The sequence below is a fragment of the Podarcis bocagei genome (genome assembly GCF_964188305.1).
Source record: "Podarcis bocagei genome assembly, chromosome: 11".
NCBI lineage: Eukaryota > Metazoa > Chordata > Lepidosauria > Squamata > Lacertidae > Podarcis > Podarcis bocagei.
This window is the reverse complement of record NC_138136.1, coordinates 56870073-56891559: the sequence shown is the minus strand read 5'-3', so window position 1 is coordinate 56891559 and position 21487 is coordinate 56870073. Positions and strand designations below refer to the sequence as shown.

The 21487-nt window shown below is 45.8% G+C and overlaps 1 protein-coding gene across 6 annotated transcripts in view; it reads right to left on the bottom strand.

Annotated features, from left to right (window-relative positions):
* The window catches only part of LOXHD1 (lipoxygenase homology PLAT domains 1), a 188597-nt gene that overhangs the window by 138275 nt on the left and 28835 nt on the right, over positions 1-21487 (bottom strand). For 5 of the 6 annotated variants that reach the window (XR_014012837.1, XM_081212607.1, XM_081212610.1 and 2 more), the window contains exons 1-4: positions 19821-20128; positions 11547-11661; positions 4089-4169; positions 1160-1344 (exon numbers count right to left, since the gene is read on the bottom strand). Coding sequence is in view for 5 of the 6 variants with exons in the window: in XM_081212607.1 (XP_081068733.1) it covers positions 1160-1344; positions 4089-4169; positions 11547-11661; positions 19821-19896 (457 nt within the window). In the remaining variant the exon portion in view is untranslated. Of the gene's footprint in view, positions 1-1159; positions 1345-4088; positions 4170-11546; positions 11662-19820; positions 20129-21487 lie in introns of those variants that run through there. The other variant, XM_081212608.1, reaches the window with a different exon arrangement.

Sequence of the window (21487 nt, the reverse complement as noted above, 5' to 3'; positions counted from 1 at the left end):
CATAATATAACCCCCCCCCAGCCCACCAATACACAATCCACGCTCATTAAATGTGAACATAACATACAGTGAGCATAACATACAACAATACAAACAACAAAATAAAATACTTCCTTTATCTGGCCTCCTTATTTACTTCTTATAAACTGTTTCCTTTATGAATAATTATTAAGGTTTTTCTAATTGTAACTTAAATATCCACAAAGTCTCCTGCAGACATTAATCGAAACAAGTCCAGGTATGTATTTTAGGGCACTGTTTTGTGAAGTATTTTCTGCATTTTCCCCATGCTTTTTGAAACTCTTGTCTAGTGTGATCTCTCATTGCCTCTGTTAATGTAGCCAGTTCAATATACTCTAACAGCTTGCCTTGCCATTCCATTTTTGTTGGCACAGTTTCTTCTTTCCAGTTTTTAGCAATTAGGATCCTTGCCGCTCCTGTGGCATAGAGTTGTTTTTAACTTGTTTTAGAATTTTTAATTGTACGGTCTTAGCATTGGCATGTTTGCTGCCCTGAGATCCTTTGGAGGAAGGGTGGGATATAAATCTGAGGAGGAGGGCGACCCCGCAGCAGAAACCCAACCATACCTAAGTCCAGTATACCTGAAGGAGCATCTCCACCTCCATCGTTCTGCCCGGACACTGAGGTCCAGCGCTGAGGGCCTTCTGGTGGTTCTCTCGCTGTGAGAAGCCAAGTTAAAGGGAACCAGGAAGAGGGCCTTCTTGGTAGTGGCACCTGCCCTGTGGAACGCCCTCCCACCAGATGTCAAATAGAAAAATAACTACCAAACTTTTAGAAGACATCTGAAGGCAGCCCTGTTTAGGGAAGCTTTTAATGTTTAATAGGTTATTGTATTTTAGTGTTTTGTTGGAAGCCGCCCAGAGTGGTTGGGGAAACCCAGCCAGATGGGCGGGGCATAAATAATAAGTTGTTGTTGTTGTTGTTGTTGTTGTTGTTGTTGTTGTTGTTGTTGTTGTTGTTGTTGTTGTTGGTATACCCGCTCTCCCTTGCCTTCTGTAAATTTCTTGACAGCATCATTGCCCCAAGACTTAAATCATTACCATATTCTTTCACTTTATAACCACCACCAGCATCAGCTGCCCCCATTTCGACGCTGTTCTGCACAGTCGTAAGCTCAGCCCGTTGCGGAATGACATACCTTTGGGAACATCCATGGGGTTAAGGCTACCGATAAGATCTCTGACATAGAGTCCGTCACCCTCATCCTTGCTCAGCCAATTGTTGCACGGGAAGTAGAAGCGGAGGTGGGGCCTGTTCATGTCCGTCACTATCACACGATCCAGAAACCAGCTGGCGTTCATCCCTGTGTTGTCGTGTTCAATTCTGTCGCACAAATCAGAACAAGACTTGGGTTTGGGGGGTTTGCCACACCTTCACGTTTAATGTAACAGTAGGGAGTGCTGATTTTTTAAAACTTTCAGGTTCCCAAAATGAGGGGTGCTAAAAAAAATTGTAACATGACTTGGGAATTCAAAATATGCATTGGTTAAATTGATATAATTTAGCTTTGCTTGGTAAATAACGACATTAAAAAATAATTGACTTTTTCACGTTTCTGCATAATTCCAATAATTTTAAACTCATCTTAGCAAAAAGATTTGTGAAAAGATGTATGTAAAATTGCCTAAAAATCATTAACGATGATTGCCAAGTATTGCAGTTATATTATATATTAATATTATTTTTATCATTTTATATATATATATTTCATGTTGTAACATGAATCAAGTTCAGCTCCTTTGAGAAACTGGGGTTCTTCTTTATAACAATGGCCTAATTTAATCAGTTTCCTATTCTATTGATTTAAACACAACTTTTAATCTCATCCAGTCATACACCCTCCATAGGCAGGTGGATATTCCCACATTGCAGAATCGCCCAATGATGAGCTGTTTGCTCACATATATGATATTGTGGTGCCATTATAGGGGAAAGGCAGTAGCTGAGTGTTAGAGCACCTGCTGTGGATGTAAAAGGTAAAGGGACCCCTGACCATTAGGTCCAGTCGTGACCGACTCTGGGGTTGCAGCGCTCATCTTGCTTTATTGGCCGAGGGAGCTGACATACAGCTTCCGGGTCATGTGGCCAGCATGACTAAGCCGCTTCTGGCGAACCTGCACAGCACATGGAAACTCCGCTTACCTTCCTGCCGGAGTGGTACCTATTTATCTACTTGCACTTTTGGGGGTGCTTTCGAACTGCTAGGTCGACAGGAGCGGGGACCGAGCGACAGGAGCTCACCTTGTTGTGGGGATTCAAACCGCTGACCTTCTGATCAGCAAGTCCTAGGCACTGTGGTTTAACCCACAGCACCATCCGCGTCCCGCTGTGGATGTAAAGGTAAAGGTAAGGGGACCAGTGACCATTAGGTCCAGTCATGGCCGACTCTGGGGTTGCGGCACTCATCTCGCTTTATTGGCTGACGGAGCCGGCGTACAGCTTCCAGGTCATGTGGCCAGCATGACTAAGACACTTCTGGCGAACCAGAGCAGCGCACAGAAACGCCGTTTACCTTCCCACCGGAGCGGTACCTATTTATCTACTTTCACTTTGACGTGCTTTCAAACTGCTAGGTTGGCAGGAGCAGGGACCGAGCAATGGGAGCTCACCCCGTCGTGGGGTTTCGAACCGGCGACCTTCTGATTGGCAAGTCCTAGGCTCTGTGGTTTAACCCACAGCGCCACCTGCGTCTCGCTGTGGATGTAGAAGGCCCCAAATTCAATCCTCGGCATCTCTAGAGCCAGGAGAGATCCCTGTCTGCAACTCTGGACAGCTGCTGCTGCCGATCAGAGAAAACAATACTGACCCAGATGAACCGATGGTGTTACTTGGTTTAAGGCCCCTTCCTAAATTTCTATATTCCAAGTGATGCCTTTTATGTGCTCAGATAGCTTATCCCTGGGGACAACACAGAATGCGGGAAATTCAAGTCAAGAATTTGGGGCTGAGTGGGGATTTTGGCTGGGGCCCTGTGCAAGGATGTCTGCTTGTGCGCTGTGGCTTTCTTCTCCCATGGGTGCCCCCCCAAATTGGATCACAGGGTTTTGGAAGAAGCAGGGCATGGGGAGAAGAGAGTAATTGTTCTATCTAGCAAGCAGTGCCAGATTTACATATAAGCTAAACAAGCTATAGCTTAGGGCCCCACTTTCTTGGGGCCCCCAAAAAAATTTAAAGGGGGGAAAAACTGGATGTACATTTCCAAAATATAAGATAAAAAACAAATGAAATAAAACCTACATACAGCAACAGTGGCAAATGGCTTTAGATACCTATTAGGTCCATAAATTACCATATGGCATATATTCAACACAAAAAACAGCGACAATTTGTTGCTGACAAAGGACAGCTGGACATATAAAGGGCCCCATTACCTTCAGTAGCTTGGGACCTCATCAAATCTAAATCTGGCTCTGCTAGCAAGCCATCATGCCTGCCTATAATTCTAGCACCTGATATGCACCTTATTGCTAAAAGCCCATGAATTTGTCCGATAAGACCATGGTTAGGCAAACTAAGGCCCGGGGGCCGGATCTGGCCCAATCGCCTTCTAAATCCGGCCAGCGGACGGTCAGGGAATCAGCGTGTTTTTACATGAGTAGAATGTGCCCTTTTATTTAAAATGCATCTCTGGGTTATTTGTGGGACATAGAAATTCGTTCAATTTCCCCCCCAAAAAAAATATAGTCCGGCCCCCCACAAGGCCTGAGGGACAGTGGAAGAAGAAGAAGAGTTTGGATTTGATATCCCACCTTTCACTCCCCTTCAGGAGTCTCAAAGCGGCTAACAATCTCCTTTCCCTTCCTCCCCCACAACAAACACTCTGTGAGGTGAGTGGGGCTGAGAGACTTCAAAGAAGTGTGACTAGCCCAAGGTCACCCAGCAGCTGCGTGTGGAGGAGCGGAGACGCGAACCCGGTTCCCCAGATTACAAGACCACCGCTCTTAACCACTACACCACACTGGCTTTCACGCCCCCTGGACCAGCCCCCTGCTGAAAAGGTTTGCTAACCCCTGGATAAGACTATGTGGTTCAGGGGAACCCAATATTCTGTGTCTCCGCTACCATACCTTATTTTCCTGATTGTCCCAACGTTGTTGGTTCTCACTCGAAACACATCCGTTTTGCTCCTCTCAAAGGCAGAGCTGCTCCTGAAATATACACATGCCCCCAGAAAGCACAATTATTGAAAAGCAGGGGTAAACAGTGATCGTTACAGATGGTCTGCACATGCATTTCCACCACTCAGCTGACTCATCAGCTGATAATTTGAACCTAAGTGTGGGGGAGGGCTCCCAATATCTATTGTAATGCTCAGCGGTGGCCCTGAAGCCTCTGGCTCCTATTGGCTGAGTTGGTGGGAGGCATCAGAATGTCCATGAACATTCCAAGGCTGAGAGGATGAAAGAGGCAGCACAGAATTCTCACAGTCAGTCTCCCTTGAGGGAAGTGAGGGGTCATTTTGGCTGGGACAGACACCTCGGACTGAGGGTCACGCTGGGTGCAACTTGTGCTTCTCCCAGTGTTTTGGTTTCTTAAATTCAAAGACAGCATTGGAGGACGCCGTCAAGAGGAGTACTGACAACCGAAGAGTGCTGGCTACAAACCAGAGTAGCTGGTCTTACTGGGGAGAGAAGCAGGAAGCAAGGAAGAGTGAAGGCCGGGAATTTAAGAAAGAGAAGAGCAAGGGAAAGTTGGTACTAGGGGGGAAACATTGATCCCATGTTCTCACAAGTTCCACAATGTGCAGAAACTAGGATCAGCTTGCTTCGTGAAGAAGTAGTGCTGCTATTACCTTTTCGTTGGTATGCATGGAAATCTAGGGTGTAGGACAAAACTCTCACTTTGGAGAGTTCATGTCACAGGTGAGATTTGAACCAGGGAACATCCTGAACATCTGCTCAGTCTCTTCCATTGCAACCCTATGCATGCCTTCTCAGAAGTAAGTTCTATTGTTTTTACTCCCAGATAATTGTACACAGGATCGCAGCCTTAGGCAGAGCACTGAGTTGTGCCCAACATGGAGGGGGGGTGTCGCATGTGTGTGATGTCACACGCATGCCGCCACCACCCCCAACCCAGCCAGGCTGACTCGGCCCACCATCCTCCAGCCACCGCCTTGCCTTAGTAAAGGTAAGACCTTTATGAAGACGCTTCTCCCTGCTGCATTCCCAATGGAGAACATGCCAGGGTGAAGACGCTTTCTCCCTAGTGGAGATCGCCAGCGCACCAAAACCACCTCATAGGGCTGTTGTGAGGATAAAGTGGAGAGGGGGAAGAGAACTATATAAAAGGTAAAGGACCCCTGGACGGTTAAGTCCAGTCAAAGGCGACTATGGGGTTGCGGCACTCATCTGACTTTCAGGCTGAGGGAGCCGGCATTTGTCCACAGCAAGCTTTCCGGGTCATGTGGCCAGCAGGACTAAACCACTTCTGGCACAACAGAACACTGTCATGGAAACCAGAGCACCGTTTACCTTCCCGCCACAGTGGCACCTATTTATCTACTCGCACTGGCATGTTTTCAAATTGCTAGGTTGGCAGGAGCTGGGGCAGAGCAACGGGAGCTCACCCCATCACAGGGATTTGAACCGCCAACCTTCTGATCAGCAAGCCCAAAAGGCTCAGTGGGCTCCTTGGAGGAAGGGGGGGAATAAATGCAATGCAATCAATCAATTCTAAGCCTCACTGGATGGCAGGCCTGGACAGGACCCACAGATGTCATCCAGACTGACTTGCCCCCACCCCAACCTATAAAAATATAGATGCAACAGAAGCAGGTAGTGAAATCTACTTTGCGGGGACCTCTGGAATGGATGTTTCTTGTCTTTGATGACACACGGAGACATGCAAATTCCTGTATGTTTATGTGGGGAAGGGGGAACCTATGGCAAAGACGTTTCATGTGCATGCCTTGTGGTGACCATTCTGTGAAGTGCGTCGCCGAAATGCAGAGGTGATGTTGCCATGCACTGGTGTGGCAGCACGCAGCCGTGAAAGGGAAAGAAGCAGAAAGCCTTGTGGCAACCAGAAAGGCGCCACCTTTAAGGAAATGCATGGCATTTTGTGCAATCGGCGCCGTGGAGCGAAACAGGGGGTCTCAAATGTCATGCATTCCGCAAGGCGTATCATCCGTCAACGCTCCGAAAACAGCCCGCCGGGGAGATGCATGAGATTCCATCCTTTTGCCATATTCTGTGAACAGCGTGACAAATTTGGAGCGGGGCGTAGGCATCGTGCTCTCTCGCCACCCTTGCTGCTGAATCAGTTATTACCGTCAAATGTTAGCTGGAGCTAACAGGCAGGAATAAATTCCTTCTGGTTTTGCCTGTGAGGTTTGTTCTGTTCTGTTTTTGAGGAGACCACGGGGAAGAGAAGGACAGGAATTGGGAAGCCCTGAAAAGCAATTACGCTGCAGCGAGATTTCTGAGAGGGGTGACGCCTTGTCAGGGTATAACACCTGTGCTCAGAGATCGACACCGGTTGCTGATTTGCTCCCAGGTTGATTTCAAGGTGTTCCTATTAGTATAAAGTTAAAGGGACCCCTGACCATTAGGTCCAGTCGTGGACGATTCTGGGGTTGCGGCACTCATCTCGCTTTACTGGCTGAGGGAGCCGGCGTACAGCTTCCGGGTCATGTGGCCAGCATGACTAAGCCGCTTCTGGCAAACCAGAGCAGTGCATGGAAATGCCGTTTACCTTCCTGTCGGAGCGGTACTTGCACTGTGTGCTTTCAAACTGCTAGGTTGGCAGGAACAGGGACTGAACAACGGGAGCTCACCCCGTTGCGGGGCTTCAAACCGTCAACCTTCCGATCGGCAAGTCCTAGGCTCTGTGGTTTAACCCACAGCGCCACCCGCGTCCCTCTGCTATTAGTATACAAAGCCCTTAATAATTTGAGACCAGTTTACCTACGAGATCGCCTTGCCACATATTTGCCTGCTTGAGTGCAGAATTGGCACTGGTGCAGGTGACACATAATACCCCTTCCACGTTTGTAAGAACTCCATCATTTCGTGTGACAGCACCTACACTTCGGAACTCCCTGCCGATTGAGACCAAGCAGGTGCCTGTTCAGTGCCTGCTAAAAACATTCTTGGTTAGACAAGCCTTCACTCCTGATGTTTAGAAACGCTGGTGTGAATTTTAAACTGCTTTAGTATTTTAACTGCCTTAATGTAATTGTTTGCTGTTTTTATGGTTGATCTTTGTGTAAACTGCTTTGAGGGTTCTTGTTTTTACAATCAAACGGTCCATAATTACATCAAGCAGGGTATTCATTTAATAAGAATTTTAAAAGGTCAAATGAGAAGCTGTTTTGGAAGAATGGCAAGCGATTTTTGTGACATTTGGCAAGGTAAGGTGGAGTGCAGTTGCAGCTTTAAGTCAGGAGAGAGTTAATTTCAAATGCTGAACAAGATTCCTAGCCATGAATGCTTAACGGCTCATTCTGGGGTCATAAATGAAACTGACTGGGAAGAGATTTGGGAGATGCATGAGAAAGTACTTTTTTCAACATGGCAAAATAAAACAAAAACTCCTTTCAGTGATTACTTAAAACCATTTTCTTTTTTTTCTGCTTTGAAAAGCCTATGTAGAATGCTGGCATATGTTTTAATCTCTCTTTCTTTGCTTACTGTTTATTTTAATCATCTTTGGAATGTTTTTAACTGTCTTTCACTGATAATTCTAGTGTGTTTGTTTGTTTTTGTAAACCTCTTAGAGGTTTTTATTACAATCAAGCAGTATGTAAATGATGTAAAATAAATAAATGAAAATAAGAAACATGTTGTTATGGCCGCTGCTGTGCAGCTGGAGTATGTGTGGATGAATCTGTCATTTTATCTCAGGCCCCGTCTGCAGTAGACATTTAAAGCAGTAGTATGCCACTTTAAGAATCATGCCCCCCGCAAAGCATCATGGGAACTGTAGTTTGTTAAGGCTGATGAGTGTTATTAGGGGACCCCTATTCCTCTCACAGAGTTATAGTTTACAGAGTGAGTTTAGCAGTGAGTTCCTCTTTCCAGAGAATTCCGGGAATTAGGAGAACTTTGGATCTCCTAACAACTCTTGTCACCCTTAACAAACTGCAAATCCATGATAGTTTAAAATAGTAACACATTGCTTTAAATGTCTGGTGCAAATATGGTCTCGATTTCTCATTTTCCCCATCTACAGTTCTCCGCATCTCTGCAGCAATTTATTATTTTGAAGAAGACGAAAAACCCTCATGAAAATTCATCAGCAAATTTCTCCTAATAAACCCATTCTTGTATGCAGTTTTGAATAATATGCACGTTTTTGCAAACAAGTCCCCCTGAATTAATTAATTATCTATGTTGTTTTCACTAATGTATGCACTTTTGTACACAACGTTCGGTTGAAGAACCGTTACGCAACATTCACAAAAATGCAAAATTTAAAGGATAGCGGTGTTTGACCTCACACATTCGTTTGAAGTGTGTGAATTCGGTGGTTTCTCGTTGAAATGAACACAAAACTAAATTTCTATCCCACCAGCAGCTGGGGCTGATGGAAATGGTGGTCTGAAATATCTACAGTGTACTAGGAGCCAACTTGGTGCACTGAATGCGTTTGAGTATTCTGAAATCATCTCCAAGTTGTTTCAAATATGGCAAAGAGGTCTGAAATTTCATGCATTTCCTTTACCATTCCCATATTATTTGTCTTTATAAGGTTTTCGTGTTTGAGTTGCTTCACTGGAGAAAGAAGGTCTTTTGAGGGGGAAACTTAAAAGAGTTTCAGGTACCTCTTGTCAGCACTGTAGACATGGAGAAAATGTGGCGTTATGGTATGAAATTAACATTTTCGGTGATACATTGACATCCACAGGAAAGCAATCAAGCATCGTAGAGAACCTGGCACAACACAAGAATGGGAGCCTAACAGTGCAATCCTTGCCATGGCTACTCATCAGTAAGTCCTAGTGGATTCAAGGGGGTTTAAGTGAGGTTTGGATTGTCCTTTAAGCCAATCCTTTACCCACTTAACGGGGACTAAGCCTCATAAGACTCCGTGTGACTTCCTTCTGAGTACACACCAGTAGGATTGTACTGTTGATCGTTCTCCGTTAGGACTATGGGGCCATTAAGAAAACAAACCGCTTTGTGGAAAATCTGAACATTGTACCAGCCATCTTCCTTGTTGCAGCCTGCATCTTAAGGGCTGTCACACGGAAGATGGAGCAAGCTCGTTTCTCCAGTTCCCAACCAATGGATTCAAGTTACAAGAAATAGGGCTGCCATACGTCTCGATTTTCCTGGACATTACAGGGATTTCAAAGACCGAAGCATAGCTGTCAACTTTTCCCTTTTCTTGAGAGGAATCCTATTTGGAAAAAGTGAATTTCCCTTAAAAAAAGGGAAAAGTTGACAGCTATGGACCAAAGTGATGTCCAGGGGGCATCTCTGGAAGGCAGCATTTTGTCCTGGACAATTTGGGGGTTTCCTTAAAAGCTTAACAACTTTTGGGGTGTCCTGGTTTTTACTTTTCGAAATACAGTGGTACCTCAGGTTAAGTACTTAATTGGTTCCGGAAGTCTGTACTTAACCTGAAGCGTTCTTAACCTGAAGCGGACTTTCCCATTGAAAATAATGGGAAGTGGATTGATCCGTTCCAGACGATGAAAAAACACCCCCTAAAACAGCAATTTAACACGAATTTTACTGTTTCACAAGACCATTGATCCATAAAATGAAGGCAATAATCAATGTACTGTACTATAAAATATATAAGACAGTATTTTAGATGGAAAAAAATTAAAATTTATTTCCAAACTCACTGTTTGGAGGGGGTGCCAAACAATCGGCTTGGCTCCCTGCATTCGTGGAGGCCTCAGAGAGCTCCTGCGGCTGGAGCCCAGTCGCAGAGCTTCTGCAGGCCCCGTGGATGCCAGGGCTTGGCTTCCGACATCTGTGGAGCCCTGCAGGCACCGTGGATGTTGGGGCTTGGTTCCCGGCATTCGCGGAGGCCTCAGAGAGCTCCATAGGCCCCGCCTCCAGGCAGCGGCGAGGCCTCCAAGAGCTTGGACAACTTACTTCCGGATTACAATCGTTCGTAACCCGAAAAAACGTAATTTGAAGCATTCGTAACCCGAGGTACCACTGTATGGCAACCCTACCAGAAAGGAGATTCTGACTCAACATCAGGAAGAACTTTCTGACGGTAAGAGCTGTTCGACGGTGGAACAGACTCCCAGAAGAGATGGTGGTTTCTCCTTCTTTGGAGGTTTTTAAGCAGAGGTTGGATGGCCATCTGTCATGGATGCTTTAGCTGAGATTCCTGCATTGCAGGGGGTTGGAATAGATGACCCTCAGAACCCCTTCCCACTCTACAATTCTATAAATTACCCACCCCTCTTTTTCATTAATGCTATGATTCTGACATCTTCTGATTCAGAACCACAGGGGCTCAGCCACCGTAGTTTTTGATTCACACAGTAGATCTCCCTTCTACCAGTCCACAATAGAAAGTGTCCTTTCATACTGCATCACGGTGTGGTACGCTGGTTTGACATCAACTGATAGGAAGTGCCTACAGAGGGTGGTGAATACAGCACAAGCTATTATGGGCTGTCCCGTGAATCCGCTGGATGAAACAGCAGACGAACGTTGCCTCAGGAGAGTGAGGAAAATTCTCAGGGATGATTCACACCCTGGCTGGCACTTTCTTGATCTCCTGCCCTCAGGCAGAAGATATAGAAGCATGATTAGTCGCACCAACAGGGTAAAGAACAGCTTCTATCTGTGGGCTGTTAGGCTGCTGAATGAAAAGATAACAACAGGGCAACTGACTTTCGGGTTTGGTGGGTGTGCGTCAGTAAACAAAGGGAATTAAGACTAAGAGAGCTGAGTGGGGGGTGCTCGTGTAATCTCACTGTATACAAGTTGTACAAGTGACAATAAAGTGTTTCAATATTTCAATACCCCTAAATCTGCTTGGATGTGGGTCTGTTGAATCTGTACTTAAATTTCATGACAAGGATATATAATCATTTTACCATTCACACAGCTCACTTGTCACTATGCAATAGGCCTACACATGTCTAACTCGCCTCATTGCACCAAGCCCGTATGTTCTCATTCCAATATCTTTCCCTCAAAACAGGTATGCAAAACCACAGTCTCACCTATTGACAATAACCACCCGCTGCACTTCAATGCGCTTTTAAGTGGCTCAGTTAACTATAGTACACTTTCTGCAAAGCTAGAGAATTGTCAGGATATGCGTTAGATGAGCTTTTACGTTTTGGGATGAGGGGGTAAGCGAAAAAGGTTTCTGAATGGGCATTTCAAAACAGAGCGGTAACAAAAGGATTAACACATGTATGGGTCTGTGCGTGTTTGGGTTATACATGCAGGTGTCGCTCGAATTTTCTCACAGGCTTCGCATGCATTTAGAATGTGCTGCATCCATCAGTGAATCAAGATACGTCGCAAACCAAAATTTCTCATATTAGCTTACTGCAGAGAAAGCTGCTGAGTTCACAGATACCCAGCGAGACTCACTTGCTGGTCAGATGGGCTTTCGGAGTGATGCCAAATTCTCCAAATAGAGTAACAAAGACATTGGCATCGGTCCCCGCTCCTCGGACGTCTCCTGTCACCGTCACGACTTCGTAGACTGTGGATACAAATTGGAGGAAATATGTGAAACCAGCAGGAAGAATGTATCTTACTCTCCAGGGTGGGGTGGAGCAACTGGTCAAAATGGAACCCACTGTCAAGCTTTGAAACAAGATTCATTTTAGAGTAAGTACAGGATTCAGAGCAAAGATCTTTTCAATGCCTCACTTCCGAAAATATAAAAAGAGGAAGATTAGGACTGGAAGCAGAGATGAACAACTCTGTCAATTTTGTTGTGCCTCAGTTTCTCATTTTTCCAACCTCTCCATATTCCTTTAGTAGCTTACAATTTTTAAAAACAAGTCGTCATGAAAATTCATCATGGTATGCATTTTTGTGTTTTTAAACAACAAACCACTCTGTGATCTTCAGGTGAAGGGTGGTATGTAAAGTTATGAAATAATAATAATAATAATAAGCATTTTAGCGTACATTTCTCCTAATATATACCATTTTGCAAGCAGTATTAACTAAAATACACATTTTTGCAAGCAATCAAAATGAATTTTGGATCATCTTTGGAGTTTACTGAAAAAGAAATGTATTAATAAAAAATCATTTAAATGCTGCAGCCCTAGGAGTAAGTTTTCTACTTATTTTAGACAGGGCTTCTGAAATAGTTGACAATTTCATGTAAATTTTGAGTGGCTGGCAACCCTTTTATATAGAGTATCCTGGCACCCTCCAGAAATTTCAGACTATAACTCCCGTCAGCCCCAAGCAAAACACCTATACCAGCTGAGGCTGATGGGAATTGCAGTTGAAAACCTTGGTAAGACATCAGGTTGGCAAAGGTTGCTGTATCCTATATTTGCAAATCCAAGCACTGCAACCTAGAAGAGGCACACGCAGGAATTCTACGGCTTTGTTATTCTTGATGAGCCACTGCAAAGTCAAATGGTATTGTTTCTGACTCATTGCGTGATGAGTGCCTTGAGTCATTTGGAGTCTTAGCTGGGAGCAAAACATCGGACTACCTTTCGGAAGCCAGGAAAACACATATTGGTTTCTTCACAGCGCTGGCAGATATTAGTTCAGAAACTGGCAGATTTTGTGATCTAATTTCAATTTGTGCTGGGCAGGGAAGCACATTTACCAGAGAGATGCCAAATTCACCCCACAGGTATCCATTGTGATTAGCAAGCAAGGCACCCTTTATATTGTGCTGATTTGATAGAAAGCGATCTATCTCTCCACCCTCTTTGCAAACTTGTAGAGTTACAACTATAGAAGAATAAGCACAGGTTCAGTTACAGAGGGGTGAATCTGTCAGTCTTGGTTTCTCTTTTTTCCAGTCTTACATGCAGTTCTCTGGATTTGTTCATAAGTTTGTGTGTTTGTTTATTTGGTTGGTTGTTTTTTAAAGTCTTCCTGAAAATTCACCAGCATAATGTGAACTTCTGCTATACCTCAGGCACGTCCAACAGGTAGATCGTGATCTACTGGTAGATCACTGGACGTCTATTGTAGATCCCTGGTAGATCCCTGGCTCAACAACTGTGACCTGAACCCCAAAAAAGGGGGTAGATGACTGACAGTTTTTAACTCTGTGAGTAGATCACAGTCTCTTGGGAGTTGGCCACCCCGATATACATCATGGGTCGGCAAACTAAGGCCTGGGGGCCGGATGTGGCCCAATCGCCTTCTCAATCCGGCCCGCAGACAGTCCGGGAATCAGTGTGTTTTTACATGAGTAGAATGTCCCCTTTTATTTAAAATGCACCTCTGGGTTATTTGTGGGGCATAGGAATTTGTTCATTTTTTCCCCTTCAAAATATAGTCTGGCCCACCACAAGGTCTGAGGGACAGTGGACCAGCCCCCTGCAGAAAAAGTTTGCTGACCCCTGATATACATTTTTCTACACAATTCTTATTTATACAAAACAAGTTTCCCTAGAATAATTCATTTCTGTGTGTGCGTGTGTGTGTGTGTGTGTGTGTATTGTGTACATTACTTTTCTGGAGAAGTTAGGCGAAGTGAAAATGTTGAGGGTTGGGGGTATGTGATGAAGGTTCTGGAAACCAAGCCTTGTGAGGAACAGTTGAGGGAACTGGGTATGTTTGGCCTGGAAAAGAGAACACTGAGCGGAGATATGATAGCCATCTTCAAATATCTCAAGGGCTGCCACAAGCTTGTTTTTCTCCTGCTCTGGAGGGTAGGACCCGAACCAATGGCTTCAAGTTACAAGAAAGGAAATTCTGACTCAACATCAGGAAGAATTTACTGATGGTTAGAGCTAACCAATAAATTCCCCATCCCTGTTTTTCATTGATGCTGAAGTATTTTTCAGCCCTTAGGTTTATTTTTACAATGCACATAACAGATCTTCAGCAGTCAAATACTCAGTGATCTATCCTGTTAGGCAAAGATCATAAGATGACCTGGATGTTCGCCAAATTCTGTGTACAGATCTGTAGGAGCAGACCATCCCCCAACCCAAACTTGTTTGCTAAGAAAATCCCCAAACTTGGTTCGATGGGTGACTCTGGGTCATCTCTCTGTGGTAGCTTATCTTAAAGTTTTAAGTGTCTATATGCTTATCGCAGGGACACGGGTGGCACTGTGGGTTAAACCACAGAGCCTAAGACTTGCCGATCAGAAGGTCGGCGGTTCGAATCCCCATGACAGGGTGAGCTCCTGTTGCTAAGTCCCTTCTCCTGCCAACCTAGCAGTTCAAAAGCATGTCAAAGTGCAAGTAGATAAACAGGTACCACTCCGGTGGGAAGGTAAACGGCGTTTCCGTGTGCTGCTCTGGTTCACCAGAAGCGGTTTAGTCATGCTGGCCACATGACCCAGAAGCTGCACGCCAGCTCCCTCGGTCAGTAAAGCAAGATGAGCGCTGCAACCCCAGAGTTGGTCACGACTGGACCTAATGGTCAGGGTTCCCTTTACCTTTTACCTTATGCTTATTGCATTTCTAAATTTTAAATTTATTGTTGTACATTGTTTTAAATGTTTGCTTTCCTTCTGGGATTGTACCCCCAAGTGTGTTTTAGAAGCTGGTCTCCGACCGTAATAAATTTATGTATCTATTTATCTATCTATCTATCTATCTACCTACCCAGTGGTCTACTGATCTGTTAAATATAAAATCAGATCATCCATCCACCCAGGTTTTCAGAAGCGGAACAGAAAGTCACACTATAAAGTCACACTTGCCTTTTCAGACCTACCCCAACAGAGCTGAAAGACAAGGTGTAAATTAATTAGTAAAGTGGTCCTCTTCATTTCCCTCATTATTGAATGCAGCCTGTTTTTAAATACATATCATCTTACAAGTATTCATTCCCTGTAATGTGCCTATGAAAGAGTAACGCTCCTCACTGAGGCTGTTTAGATATTTCAGGTTGCCAGAAGCCTCTGACTTCCTAGAGCTACTTGTGCGAGATATCAAGGGCTTGATGCTTCTTGACAGCAAGGCTGGGGCTGAACAGAACTGCGTCCTGCAGGCAAGATGGATTCTTCCACTTCTCAGAGCTAAGAATCACATAGAATCATAGAACTGTAGAGCTAGAAGGGACCCCCAGAGTAATCTCTTCCAGCTCCCTCACAATGCATGGATTTCAGCTAAGGCAGCCTGGGAGTCATTTTGGACTCACAGCTGTCCATGGAGGCGCAGGTCAATTCTGTGTCCAGGGCAGCTGTCTACCAGCTCCATCTGGTACGCAGGCTGAGACCCTATCTGCCTGCGGACTGTCTAGCCAGAGTGGTGCATGCTCTGGTTATCTCCCGCTTGGACAACTGCAATGCACTCTACATGGGGCTACCTTTGAAGGTGACCCGGAAACTACAACTAATCCAGAATGCGGCAGCTAGACTGGTGACTGGGGGCAGCCGCCAAGATCACATAACACCACTCTTGAAAGACCTACACTGGCTCCCAGTACGTTTCCGAGCATAATTCAAAGTGTTGGTGCTGACCTTGAAAGCCCTAAACGGCCTCAGTCAAGTATACCTGAAGGAGCATCTCCACTCCCATCGTTCTGCCCGGACACTGAGGTCCAGCTCCGAGGGCCTTCTGGCGGTTCCCTCGCTGCAAGAAGCCAATTTACAGGGAACCAGGCAGAGGGCCTTCTCGGTAGTGGCACCCACCCTGTGGAACGCCCTCCCACCAGATGTCAAAGAGAAAAACAACTACCAGACTTTTAGAAGACTTCTGAAGGCAGCCCTGTTTAGGGAAGCTTTAAATGTTTAATAGGTTATTGTGTTTTAGTGTTCTGTTGGAAGCCACCCAGAGTGGCTGGGGAAACCCAGCCAGATGGGTGGGGTATAAATAAAAAATTATGATGATGATGATGATGATGATGATGATGATGATGATGATGATGACAGATGGCCATCCAGCCATCCAATCTCTAAAGAAGGAGAGTCCACAACCTCCCGAAGGATACCGTTCCACTGTAGAACAGCTCTTGCTGTCAGAAAGTTCTTCCTGATGTTTAGTTGAAATCTCCTTTCTTGTAACTTGAAGCCACTGGTTCGAGTCCTACCCTCCGGAGCAGGAGAAAACAAGCTTAATCCCTCTGCTATGTGACAGCCCTTGAGATATTTGAAGATGGCTATCGTATCTCCTCTCAGTCTCCTCTTTTCAGGCAACCAGGGGTCAGCAAACTTTTTCAGCAGGGGGCCGGTCCACTGTCCCTCGCACCTTTTGGGGGGTGCTGGACTATATTTTGGGGGGGGGGGAATAATAATGAATGAATTTCTACGCCCCACAAATAACCCAGAGATGCATTTTAAATAAAAGCACACATTCTGCTCATGTAAAAACACGCTGATTCCAGGACCATCCGTGGGCCGGATTTAGAAGGCGATTGGGATGGATCCAGCCCCCAGGCCTTAGTTTGCCTACCCATGGGCTAAACATGCCCAGCTCCTTCAACCGTTCCTCATAAGGCTTGGTTTCCAGACCCTTCGGTCATCTTGGTTGCCCTCCTCTGCACACATTCCAGCTTGTCGATATCCTTCTTAAATTGTGGTACCCAGAATTGGACACAGTATCACTGGATGGATCACTGCCTTGCCGTGGCAAAGGGGCTTGAATAACTCCTTCATGGATCACTGCCTTGCCATGGCAAAGGGGCTTGAATAACTCAGAGGAGCTATGAACTATGCCAAGCATAGAAGAGAAGACTCCCTGGAAAAGACCTTGATGTTGGGAAAGATGGAGGGCACAAGGAGAAGGGGACGACAGAGGATGAGATGGTTAGATAGTGTTCTCGAAGCTACCAGCATGAGTTTGACCAAACTGCATGAGGCAGTGGAAGACAGAAGTGCCTGGCGTGCTCTGGTCCATGGGGCCACGAAGAGTCGGACATGACTAAACGACTAAACAACAACAAATCACTGGATGGGGCAGCTGCAATAGTCCTGCATTGCAGGGGCTTCGACTAGATGATTTGCCCAATCCCTTCCAACTCTGCAATTCTATGATTCTGGAGGAATCATAGAATCATAGAATCACAGAGTTGGAAGAGACCACAAGGGCCATCGAGTCCAACCCCCTGCCAAGCAGGAAACACCATCAGAGCACTCCTGACATATGGTTGTCAAGCCTCTGCTTAAAGACCTCCAAAGAAGGAGACTCCACCACACTCCTTGGCAGCAAATTCCACTGTCGAACAGCTCTTACTGTCAGGAAGTTCTTCCTAATGTTTAGGTGGAATCTTCTTTCTTGTAGTTTGGATCCATTGCTCCGTGTCCGCTTCTCTGGAGCAGCAGAAAACAACCTTTCTCCCTCCTCTATGTGACATCCTTTGATATATTAGAACATGGCTATCATATCACCCCTTAACCTCCTCTTCTCCAAGCTAAACATGCCCAGCTCCCTTAGCCGTTCCTCATAAGGAAGATAAAGATGGCCTCAGATGGAACCGACGCAAATAGCTGAAAGCTTACAACACATTTACGATTTCAAGCTTGCTTTCACAACAGGGTAGAGGGACCCTTTGTGATACAAAACAAATTAGAATTTTATTATTACCGTCACAGACCAGTTCCGGGTCACTTACAATATCAGGAAAATCATAAAACACAAGAGGGATACATTGAATTGCAACTGGGTTTAACAGAGACAATTCAGATATAGCATCAGTTTAAAAAGTATATTAAATCTTGAACACTAAAATATAACCTAAAATTATCATTTAAAACCTTAATCATTTTGGTAGTACAGCTTGTTCCCTAAGTTTTATGGCAGTCGCACAGAATTTGGCCACTGTGGTACAAAACTTGCATAGTTGCATATTTGGTAGAACTGGGGTCGACGTGCTTGTCCTCAACCGTTTCAGACACAGGACTTGCTTTCATGCATTTAGGAACTCATTCCTTAATTATTTTATCATGCATTTTTACGGTGGAGCTCTGCTGTTGCGACCCACCTTGGATCAGGCCGTGGCCTGGTAGTGAATCCCAACCCATCAGCCAGATGTCCACTGCCAACAGAGCAGAGGAACTATAAAGGTAAAGGTAAAGGGACCCCTGACCATTAGGTCCAGTAGTGACCGACTCTGGGGTTGTGGCGCTCATCTCGCTTTATTGGCCAAGGGAGCCAGCGTACAGCTTCCGGGTCATGTGCCCAGCATGACTAAGCTGCTTCTGGCGAACCAGAGCAGCGCACGGAAACGCCGTTTACCTTCCCACCGGAGCAGCACCTATTGATCTACTTGCACTTTGATGTGCTTTCGAGCTGCTAGGTTGGCAGGAGCAGGGACCGAGCAACGTGAGCTCACCCCATTGTGGGGATTCGAACTGCCGACCTTCTGATCGGCAAGTCCTAGGCTCTGTGGTTTAACCCACAGCGCCACCAGCGTCCACATTTTGTATGCATCACATCTATGAGCCACACTGGGAGGGAGCTGGTCACCAGCCACACAATTTTGTTTCCCCCATAATAACCCCAGTCCTAAGCATGCAGCCAGCCCTATGACAGAGGCTGCTGCCTGGACTCAGCCTTTAGTCCTTTTCACATGTTATTATCTCAGGTGGATGATAACAAGTGGCCTACCCAAAAGGACTGTCGTACAAACTGAATTTTTGGTCTTTAATGCTATCGTTTAACTTTATTCTTTGCTCCTCCTTCTGATTTATCTTGGGGGTGGGGGGTTGTTAGGTGATCTGAATCATTTAGCGTTTTGCTGCTTTTTTTCTTTTCATCATTGATTTTGTTGGTTTCTAAATGCTGCCTTGGGTGGTTTTTTAACTAGAAAAGTGGCTTATAAATATTTTAAATAAGTAAGTAAGTAAATAAATAATTAAATGCAGTCCGCATCTTCAATGATCCTCACATTTGTCTCTCGTTACCCTTGCACCCTCCTTCCCAGTTTTTCCTTTGCTGTCGCTCCAGCTGTCAAAATTTTGACTGTAGGCAGCTTGGGGCAGGGATTTTTTTGCTACTGTGCAAACCACCATTTTATTAAGCTATCCCAGTTTTGTCCCCCATTTCCCCAAGGAACTCGGGGCAGCATGCAAGGTCCAATCCAGCCCCACACTCCATTCCATCCTCACAACACTCCTGTAGGAGAGTCACAACACCCCTGGGTGCCCGAGAGTCACTCAGTAAGCTTCATGACTAAGCAGGATATACACTGAGGTCTCCATCCATCACATCACACTGATCTGGTGCTTTGTCTTGTAAACCAAACCACTAAAACTGCTTTGAGCACCAGTGCAAAGGGATCCCTGATGCTGAGACCCTATAACCCAAGCCCTGAAAGACCTATACTGGCTCCCAGTATATTTCTGAGCACAATTCAAAGTGTTGGTGCTGACCTTTAAAGCCCTAAATGGCCTTGGCTCAGTATACCTGAAGGAGAGTCTCCACCCAACTTGTTCAGCCCGGACACTGAGGTCCAGCTCTGAGGGCCTTCTGGAGGTTTCCTCCCTTCAAGAAGTGAGGTTACAGGGAACCAGGCAGAGGGCCTTCTCAGTAGTGGCACCAGCCCTCCCAGCAGATGTCAAGGAAATGAACAACTATCTGACTTTTAGAAGACATCTGAAGGCAGCCCTGTTTAGGGAAGTTTTTAATATTTGATGTTTTGTCATGCTTTTAATATTCTGTTGGGAGCTGCCCAGAGTGGCTGGGGAAACCCAGCCAGATGGGCAGGGTATAAATAATAAATAAATTATCATCATCATCATCATCTCTCTCGGCTTACCTTTTTTCTTGTTGTACTCATCTTCAGTTTCATGGCAAGAATCCGAGTGATAATCCCGAAGTTCTTGCTCATACATCTCAGCAAAATTCTCATCATCCTTTTTCTTCTTCTTCTTGTCTTTGTCCTTGGACTTCTTCCCTTTTTTCTTTTTCTTCTTCTTCTTCTTTTTCTTCCCGCCATAGTCATCGTCGTCTTCCTCGCTGTCACTCCACTCTTTCTTTTTCTTTTTCTTTTTCTTCTTCTCGCTCCTCTCTTCCTCCTCATCCTCTGTCAAGCCCCTTCCTCTCTCCTGTTCCTCCTCATCTTCCTCATCTTCCTCCACCCCCTCGTCTTCCTCATCTGATGATCTGCTCATCCTCTCCCCCCAGTTATCACCTACACTTTGCCTTCTCTTTCCTCATCCCTCCACAACAGCCTTTCCTCTCAGGGCTCTTTGGACTTCCCTCGAGCCTTCTTCCCTTGATTCTCTCCTCTGTATCCCTCCTTGCTCTTCTGCCTCTTGAAAGACGCTAGTTTCCTCTAAGCTTCCCCGAATCTGCACCTCCCTCGATGCCTGCGCTGTGGACTTCCTCCCCTGCTTGCAATCGATAATCCCATCAGACGGTCGCTTCTTTGACTGCCTTTAACTTTATCCCTCCTGTCTTCCACCTGTTTGGCCAAAAGGCCTTTTCTGCTCACATCTTTCGTTTCCTTCTCTCCTTTTCGGTTCCATTACTTATTCATTGGCCTGATCAGAGTTGCTTCCTCCACCTCCGTCGTCTTCGGCATCTTTTTTTAAAGAAGAGCTTTCCTCTCCTGAGATCAGATCTTGCCATGAGTCTACCATGTCACACCTAGCCAATGAAAGCCAGAATCCCTTCAAATGTAGGTCAGGAAGGGAGCCTGTGATGAAATTCTCCCGTGGCCTGAGCCCAGAGAGAGATTTATGCAGTGGGGCAAGTTTACGCCACTCTCCTCACAGCCCCACTTTAAGCTTCAGAAGACTTGGCTATGTTTGGCATGGGAGAGGGGGGAGATTACCTGGAGCTCCTTCGGTCAGCTGACCCCAAGACAGACAGACAGGTGAAAAGAGAGAGAGAGAGAGAGAGAGCTACTTTATCTGGCTGGTTTGCAGTTCCTTCTCCATTATTCATGGGTCTCAGGATTGCTTTACAGCTGGGGACCTCAAACTTTGTGGCAGAGAAACTCCCGAAGTCGACGGGTGAAGTGCCATGGGTTAGGAGGAGAGCAAATACGTTGCCTGCGTGAGCTCCCAGGTTTGGTCCCCGAAATCTCTCAGTAAAAGGTAAAGGTAAAGGGACCCCTGACCATTAGGTCCAGTTGTGGCCAACTCTGGGGTTGCGGCGCTCATCTCGCTTTATTGGCCGAGGGAGCCAGCATATAGTTTCCGGGTCATGTGGCCAGCATGACTAAGTCGCTTCTGGCGAACCAGAGCAGCGCACGGAAATACCGTTTACCTTCCCGCCAGAGTGGTACCTTGCACGTTGACGTGCTTTTGAACTGCTAGGTTGGCAGGAGCAGGGACCGAGCAACGGGAGCTCACCCTGAGGCGGGGATTTGAACCGCCGACCTTCTGATCGGCAAGTCCTAAGCTCTGTGGTTTAACCCACAGCACCACCCGTGTCCCTGTGGGTCTCTCAGTAGCGCCACCATTAAGCCGCCTCGAG